This window comes from Saccostrea echinata, unplaced genomic scaffold (assembly GCF_033153115.1).
Source record: "Saccostrea echinata isolate AGI-Se365-2 ecotype Australia unplaced genomic scaffold, CSIRO_AGI_Sech_v1 ptg000014l, whole genome shotgun sequence".
Classification (NCBI taxonomy): Eukaryota; Metazoa; Mollusca; class Bivalvia; order Ostreida; family Ostreidae; genus Saccostrea; species Saccostrea echinata.
This window is the reverse complement of record NW_026889763.1, coordinates 9,221,919-9,230,631: the sequence shown is the minus strand read 5'-3', so window position 1 is coordinate 9,230,631 and position 8,713 is coordinate 9,221,919. Positions and strand designations below refer to the sequence as shown.

Genomic DNA, 8,713 nt, shown 5'->3' with positions numbered 1-8,713 from the left:
TAGTAAAAGATCATATCACAAACATGATTTAAATGCCACAATTCGTCAAGAACTGTGTAGTGTAATGGTTAGCGTGTAAGTCTCAAACGAAAATGACTAAGGATTTTTATTGCTAGGGTTCGAACCCCACGAATACCACATTATTTTTTTTAATAACAGAGTAATTTTTGCCGAGAAAATTTTCCTCGGAAAAGTTTTGTTTATCATAATTTCATAAATTTCAATAATGAGAACTTTACTCTAAATACTAAATTCACAAATTGATTATGAGTTTTATATATCTGAAGCTATAGGCAATCTGCGCGCCTTGTTCACCCATCTCCTTAAAAACAATTATTTTATAAAGACCCGGTATGCTTAACAACATCAACACAACAGCGCATACACATAGTGCCGTAATACGTTAAAAAGAGGGCGCGGGGGCGGAATATGCTTTTTAAGATGCAGCACAACATTGATCTCACTGAAGAATCCATACACCAAATTATTGACTTTTGTCACTTAATATAAACTTAGTAAGAGTTTCCTGTTGAGGTCAGCTGGGTCAATTAGTCATAGTACAAGAGCAGGTAACAAACGGGGTCACTAATCAGTGATCAAGATTATGTCCAGTAACATCCATGTTATTGCGTCACGTGACGTCACTTATCTACGCGATCGAACGAGCCGCCGAGTAATATCAAATAACACATGAGGTAGCTACCTAGTTTTGATTACTTCACTTGCAACACAACCATTCACTGGTTAATTAAATCATCCGATTCCAACCAATCGGAATTGTTTCTTTGTGAACAAAAAAGGAAAGCACGGGAAAGGTATAAATAAGGCATTCACAGGGATAAAATATCATTCATTTCCTCAGAAATACATCATAGATGAAGGTAACATTTTTCACCTTGTTTAGTTTGTACAATGAATGCTATTTCTAAACGTCCAAAATGATGTTGAAAGGTAACCTAAGCTTCTATCCATGAGTTGCAAATTAATGTGATTCATATTTACTGATATATAGTTTAGTTTTCCAAAATGCCATTTGCTGTAAAGTTTTCAAGAAATATGAAAGGATAAGAATTAATAGAAGCATGCTTAACTTACTTCTTTTAAGGGTGTAAACTAGGATGATTTAGTTAGGAAATTTGTGATTAAAATAATTCATTCAATCTAAAGTAGTTTTATTCATTAACCATACATATAAATACAGTAACTGTTGTATTTAAGAAAGTGAATTCTCTTAACTTTAGGCTTTATACGTGTTGGCGTTGTTTGCTGTACTATGTGTTGTCAGGGGACAACAGTATTTCTCCGGTGGCTTGATATCCGCCCCGTACAGTAACTTTGACACTGTAGGAACTTACATGGGCGGATCCAGATTTGGACAAGGATGGATGGGATCAATAAATAGTATCCTCTCCGAAGTTGTCTCTGGATTTGGAAGTCCACAACCGTTCATCGGAAGCGGTTTTGGACAAAGAATGGCGGGTGGTTTCGGCGAGGTTATTCCTATAACGTCTGGCGGATTTGGAGGATTTAGTGCAAGTCAAGGAATAACTGGTTTAAGTGGAATTGGTGGATTAGGAGGAATAAGTGGAGGAATCACCTTTGGAGAGGGTATTGAGGGAGGAAGATATCCACCTGGATCATTCATTGGACCCGCACCGGACTTCTTGTCGGGTGATAACACTAATGATGTTATTTCTCGAGGGGATATTTCGAATTCATGGGGTCGTGGTGATGTGATAGATACCGGATTTTCGCGAGGCGGCTCTGGTCCTTGGGTACAAACTGTGAACCCCGGATTCTCTTTCGGGTCATCCAACTCTTGGGGTAGGAGCGGTGTAATGGACTCCGGATTTTCCTTAGGATCCTCCAATTCATGGTCTCAAGGAAACGTTGCATCTTCGCCCATCTACTAATTAATTTATAAATGACTGTTTATCATATTGTTTAAAATTGAAAGAGTTCCTCTTTGTAACTCTACACTTTGTTGTTGTTTTTTTTAATTTATTGTTATAGAAAATAAATTTGAAAATAAAATTTTAAAACTCCTTTTAAAGTTTACAATTTTTCTAACGTAATCATACATTCGTTTGGTATAAAAAGAAGTCTAATTTATTACCATCTTAGTGAAATATATCGTTTTGATCCAAATACTAATTTCATTATTTCATTTTAATATGATAACAAAGCATAATAATTCGATAATTTCATGCTAAAGGAGAACATGTAGTTTCAAATAGGTCCTTTTACAACTGCATTAGCTTGTCCAAGACCGACGACCAAGAAGGAGAAACCGTTACGTCTGATTTAAAAGACATTTTTTGCAGTTTATTTAAAAGAAAATGTTTTTTCAAATTTAATACATCTTGATTGTTAAGTATAATATACTGAAATTTATATATATATATATATATATATATATATATATATATATATATATATATATATATATATATATATATATATATATATATATATATATATATATATATATATATATATATATATTAGGGATGGCAATTTGTAATCGGCTAACCGGTTACTCGGTCGGAACGTTGGTAATCGGTTAGAAAATCTGTAATCGGTTAGTCGGGAAAAAATTAATAAATGTGTAAATTTGAATACAATATCCTGAAAATTCAATTTCAAAATACAAATAACATTTTCTGAAATGTTAGCATGTTCACCAATCTATTTAAGCTGATTCGGAGATAATTAAGGCTCTCCAGATTGACATCGTGGGGGTAATTGGTCACTTTTCGAGTCGTTAATTGTTGTTTAAACACATGTCGATATACCCACCCTGTCCTGTGTTTCTTTAATGATTTTCATTAAATGATCGTTGACTGCTGTGAAATGATTATTATGTGTACCTTACCTCTTCTATACTTGCAGTTACATATCAAATTATATTTTAAAACAAACATCGTAAGATAAGCGATAATTCAGACTAAATTTTGATTATGGTGACAATGCAGAATGAGCTTCCGTGACATCTTTTCTGAAAATATTTTAATGCATCTGCAACCTCAGGATATATATATATATATATATATATATATATATATATATATATATATATATATATATATATATATATATATATATATATATATATATATATATATATATATATATACTTTAGATAGTGAAGTGATATTTATTTTGATTGTAAAGGATAATGATTTACTGAAATTTTAATCAAATATTTTTTTAATTTTGGATAGTGCAGTGATAGTTATCTACTCATGGCCTTAACTTTACCAGTACCATTTACGTCAAAAAGTTTCGGACAGAGTTTTAATGATAATAATACCATTTTAAAAAAATATTCACGAAACATATTTAGGTAGTGTGTCTCCCATCTAATAGAATGATTCATTTGTTCTGAATTTGAAAGTATTAAATAAAATTATTACTTTATAAGGATTTGAAAGATTTGTCCAATATACTGAAGCATAACGAGAATGTATTCTTGAATTGTAAATTCGAGAATGTTGCCAATGTCCACTTATTCCAGCTGACGTGTAAGTACACTTAAATGAACGCTTAGAATATTCAAATATATCTATTGTTATATCAAGAAAGAAGAGAGCAAATTTCATAAAACTAAACAGGAAGTATTTCTAGACTCGGCGTTCAGCATCAATCAATCAATCGATCAATCAATCAATCAATCTTAAAACTTATAGTTCTAATGAGTAATGACACTGACTCAGAATAACATTAAATCTAGCTAATGGTAGAATTAGTGATCATGAATATGTTGTTTTTTTTTGGCAACTTTAAGCTTTTCTGGTTTGTTTTGAGTCTAATTTTATATCTACAACAAACGATATACAAAGAATAGTAGGCATTAAATGTATTAAGGCATGTCACTCGTGATATGAGTTGTATCAAGGATTTTTTGAGAAGTATAGTTTAGATAATTACTCATATAGCACAACTCAAAATCGCAAAGAAAAACTTGGTGTCAGTGTGCATCTTACTAAGCAACGGTACAACTAAATTGACCTTTTTGCACTTAAATTGTAGCTTATAGGTTAATCACTTAAACCTTTCTCATTTTACCAAATGTAATCATGGCAATAAATATAATATCAATTTATGCAAACTAGTTTATTATTGAAAAATCCTGCAAATTAATGCGCATAAAGTATTGTGTGACCTTTCTGCACTAAAAATATCTAATATGGCGTATTAAAAATCTAGTTAGGCAATTAAACATTTTCTTGTATCAAGCTTTTTATGACTTCAGTGCTGATTGGTTGAACATATCAGGTAAAGTAAAATTATGAATGAAAAAGTTGGAGTCATTGATGTAAATTTTGAGATATTGGTCAAAATATGGGATTTTCAGGCAAAAAACAATGTAAATTTTCATTGACTTCTTAAATATATCTTCTTTTTTTGGCAAGGTACATATTGTCGTTCTGTACATATTGTCGTCGGTGACAATATGCACATACCCTCACTGCACATATTGTCATCCATTGGTACACATTGTCGCCGGCGACAATATGTACCGAGACGAGCCTTATTTTCTTCCTGCATAATGGACGACAAGATGTACAGTCAAGCACCAGTACATATTGTTGTCGGCGACAATATGTACAGTCAAGGTCGGCATATATTGTCGTCCATATATTGTTTTGACGAATATTTACTTCAGAAAAGAAAGAGAAATTGACAAACACACACACATGCACGGAGAGAGACAGACAGCATTACTCGCAATACTGTAGGGAGAATACTTTTTGGTCAGAAAATTGTGCCCAGGATTGATGTTAATCACTATGATATGTCAAGATACCGTGATTCTTGAGATATCTGATAAATCAGCCTATTCTTTTTTTCTTGTAATACATACTTGGAGATTGAATTCATGTATTAGGTTTTTTTTTGTTCAGTAGTAATGATTATTTGGAAATAATTTTTTTTTGTGTGTTTTCTTATATACAATCATGTGCCGATATAATTGGTGTTGGGGTTAACATTTTTAGATCACCTGAACTGGAAATTCAAGTGAGCTTTTCTGATCACATTTTGTCAGACCGTCCGTCTGTCTGTAAACTTTTCAAAATTTCAGCTTCTTCTCAAGAGCTTCTGGGTCAATTTCAACCAAACTTGTCACAAAGCATCCGTGGATAAAAGGGGTTCAAGTTTGTTCAAAGTTTGTTGTTTTAAGGGAAGTAGTTAAGAATTAGCGAAAATTTAGTGACATCTTTTAAAAGTCTTCTCAAGAACCACTGTGTCAGAAAAGTTAAAACTGATATGAAAGCTTCATTATGAAGTGTAGATTCAGTTTTATTCAGATCATGTCCCGGGGTGGGGGTGGGGGGTGGGGGGTAATGGGTGTGGCTACAATAGGTGATCAAAATCTTTCATATACTATTTAGAATGAAATGTATGGAGATAACGAACAGTATTCAAGCTCAGAAGTCCATTAAACAATACAAATTTTGGAGCAGAGCAAACACTGACCTCTAAAACAACAGAGGTGGGATCAGGTGCCATCGAGGAATGAGCATCCCCTGCCGACCGATCACACCGCCATGTGCTCTTTGTCATGATCGGGGAAAAATCCGTCAACAATTCAGTGTGTAAATAATGGCCTAACAATTAGTATGAAAAACGCCAGCCAGCATTTGGGTTAATGATAAATTGTATTTGCTGACAAGTTCATTGTATCGACCATAGAACTTACGAAATACCGACTTTAAACGAGTGTGCTGATATTCTTGTTTCATCAACTTGTTCGGCAATAACTTACCTCGTTTTAGAAATTGTTCATACGTAGAGCATGCTCTTGCGTATCGAATCAACGGATAGATATAAACCCCTTATGCAGTTGATGAAGGCATATTGCTGCATAAGTAATGGAAGTTGACGATTGAAAAGTTAAAGTCATCACGTTTATCATAAAGCTTGCTTGTTAGATTACCATTAACGTCTTTTTCTACTAAAATATCCAAATATGAAACAGATGTGTCAGACTTTGTGGTATCTTTTATTGCAAGCTCACTGGGATATATCGTATCGACATACGAATAGAAATAACTATTGTTAATTGACAGTACGTCGTCGATATATCTAAATGTCGATTTGAAAGCGACAAAAAATCTTTCAAAATCTTCTTTTCAAGACCTACTAGGTCAGAAGAGATGATACTTATATGAAAGCTTCATTACATAGCGTACGTTCAATTTTGAGGTGCTGGCACGAAAAAGTTCCCTCACTGCTCAATGACCCTGAGTGGCGAGTATAGGTCTAAATTTGCAGCCCTCCATCGACAAGTGGTGACGTCTCCATATGAATAAAAAATAATCGAGAGGGAAATTATAACAACAAACAAAAACAATTTTGTTCAAATCATGACCCCAGGGGTAGGGTGAGGCCACAATGGGTGATCAAAGTTTTACATACAGAAAATCTTTAAAAATCTCCTCAAAAACCAAAGACAGATGTAGCGCCGCCCCCTTCCCCCAAACCCCCGCCCGCTGGTTTGATTTTTTTGCTTTGGTAAATTCTGATTTGTTTAACTTGTATATACTGTCAGTTTAGTCCATAGGTAAAATTTCATAGTTAGTTAATTCACTTAGCATATACAGTAACACACCTTTACATACAAATGACTTTTTTTTGCTTGTCAAAAAGAATTCTGAACGGCAACCCTCCCCCTTCCATTCTGAAATTTCTGAATCCACCACTGAGGAATAGCGGTACGCCCGTGATTAATAATGTTTACATGGAAGCATCATCAGCCAGCGCAGATTCAAGTATCTTCAAATCAAACCTGGTCCAGGGTGGGGCCACAATGGGCAATCTCGGTTTTACATAGGAATATATGGGAAAATTCTTTTTAAAATTATCTTCTCAAAAACAGCAAAGCAATGATTAGTAATAATTATATGGAACATTGCAGTGCATTATCATGTGACATGTTCTGATGGACAATACATGCGCAGTGAGGGTAGGTACACATTGTCGCCGGTGACAATATGAACAGGACGGCAAAATGCACCGTCACAATCACTCTGCATGAAATAGAATACGAGACACGTCAGTGTGATTCAGACACCAATTACATTCACAATACTACCACAAAAAAAAAACAACAAAAATCTTTAAGCAACAATATCTGTAGGGCGACAATATGTACAGTGAGGGTGGGGCACATAACGTCGCCAGCGACAATATGTACATGTGTAACTTTTCAGCCGGCGACAATATGTACCGATGGACGACAATATGTGCTGTGACGGTAGGTACATATTGTCGCCGACGACAATATGTACAAAACGACAATATGTACCATCACAAAGTACATGTATCTTGAGTCAATGCGTAAAATTTGTTTTAAAAATATTAATTAAAACCTACATTTAACATTCCTAGCATACATGTATAATAAAAATTCTCCAAGTAAAAGTATAGAGGGCTAAAGTCACAAGATATTAAATCAAACAAATATGTATGATTTGAAGAATGTTCTTCTAAATATCCTATCACCGCAAAAAAGTCCCCCATAAATCTTGTTTCTTTGCAATTTTGTGAGCAGTTTTTTAATTGAATATTGTAAAATCTGCATTGTTTAATTCAAATATGTAATGAAAATTGAATTGTAATAAATAATTTTAAAGTTAGAGTTTCTGACCAACTTTTCTCAAGTTATCATTATCGCTATGGTTTAATACAATGTATGTTTACAAAATGTAAAAAAAAAACCAAAAAAAAAACCCCCCCCCCCCAAAAAAAAAAAAAAAAAAAAAAAAACCAAACAATAAAAGTGTTCTACTTTGAATGTAAACGTTGGAAATATACAATTAAGGAGAAACTGTTGAACTCATAATCATAGAATTCCTGTATAGAAAATGTAATGTCTTACACGATTATTTATGATTCTATGAAGGTAATTGTAGTGTTGAACTTTAACTAATTACATATTGTTTCTTGATATTCAGTGTACGTATGTCATGGATGGAGTAATCGTAATCAGTAATCGTAATCAGCTGTAATCGATTACAGTTTGTGGTGTAATCATGAGTAATCAGTAATCATTCGTTTTTCTGATTACAAGTAATCGCAATTTAATCGATTACTCTGAAAAAAGTCTTGTAATCATGATTACTTTTTGAATACAATGATTAAAAAGAAGTTCATAAAATCATAGTCTTTGATGATATTCAGTGAACATTTTTCAGTATGCAAATTTGTCAAGCAAAAATTATCATAAAAATTAAAGGCTATACATAGCTATATATATTGCCTTCAGAAATGCTTATAATCAGGTTCATTGACCAGGCAATGAGTGAATTCTTAACTATATTCAGTAGTATTTCAAATACTTTAGCAGCTTAGCAATTCACCTTATGTAGCTAGATATATAATTGTTGCAAAGATATGAATTAAAGAAGAGGAAATTCAAGCTAAACATATACTTTTAAATGATATAATTTACTGAAAGAGATTTTTACAACTGTGACGATATTTTAATAATGTAAAGAAGTGCATTGCCTTGAGAGTAGAGAAACAAATACAGAATAAAAAATTCTTTAGCTCGAATTTTTATTATTATATGAATTATGCTTTTTAATTACCAGAAAACTTTACAGAGCCTGGATATTAAGCATCTGATACATAATCATCCTTCCTGTTCATGTTCTTCTTCACTCTACAACTATAGTCCTGCTGGACACGTTATTACTGGTGATGT

The 8,713-nt window shown here is 33.1% G+C and overlaps 1 protein-coding gene across 1 annotated transcript; it reads left to right on the top strand.

Moving 5' to 3' along the window:
- Positions 1 to 875: 875 nt before the first annotated feature.
- Positions 876 to 1,913, top strand: LOC133187070 (PE-PGRS family protein PE_PGRS47-like). The gene is made up of 2 exons (XM_061322441.1): positions 876 to 881; positions 1,242 to 1,913. The coding sequence occupies exons 1-2, from the start codon at positions 876 to 878 to the stop codon at positions 1,911 to 1,913; spliced, it is 678 nt and encodes a 225-aa protein (XP_061178425.1).
- Positions 1,914 to 8,713: the final 6,800 nt, after the last annotated feature.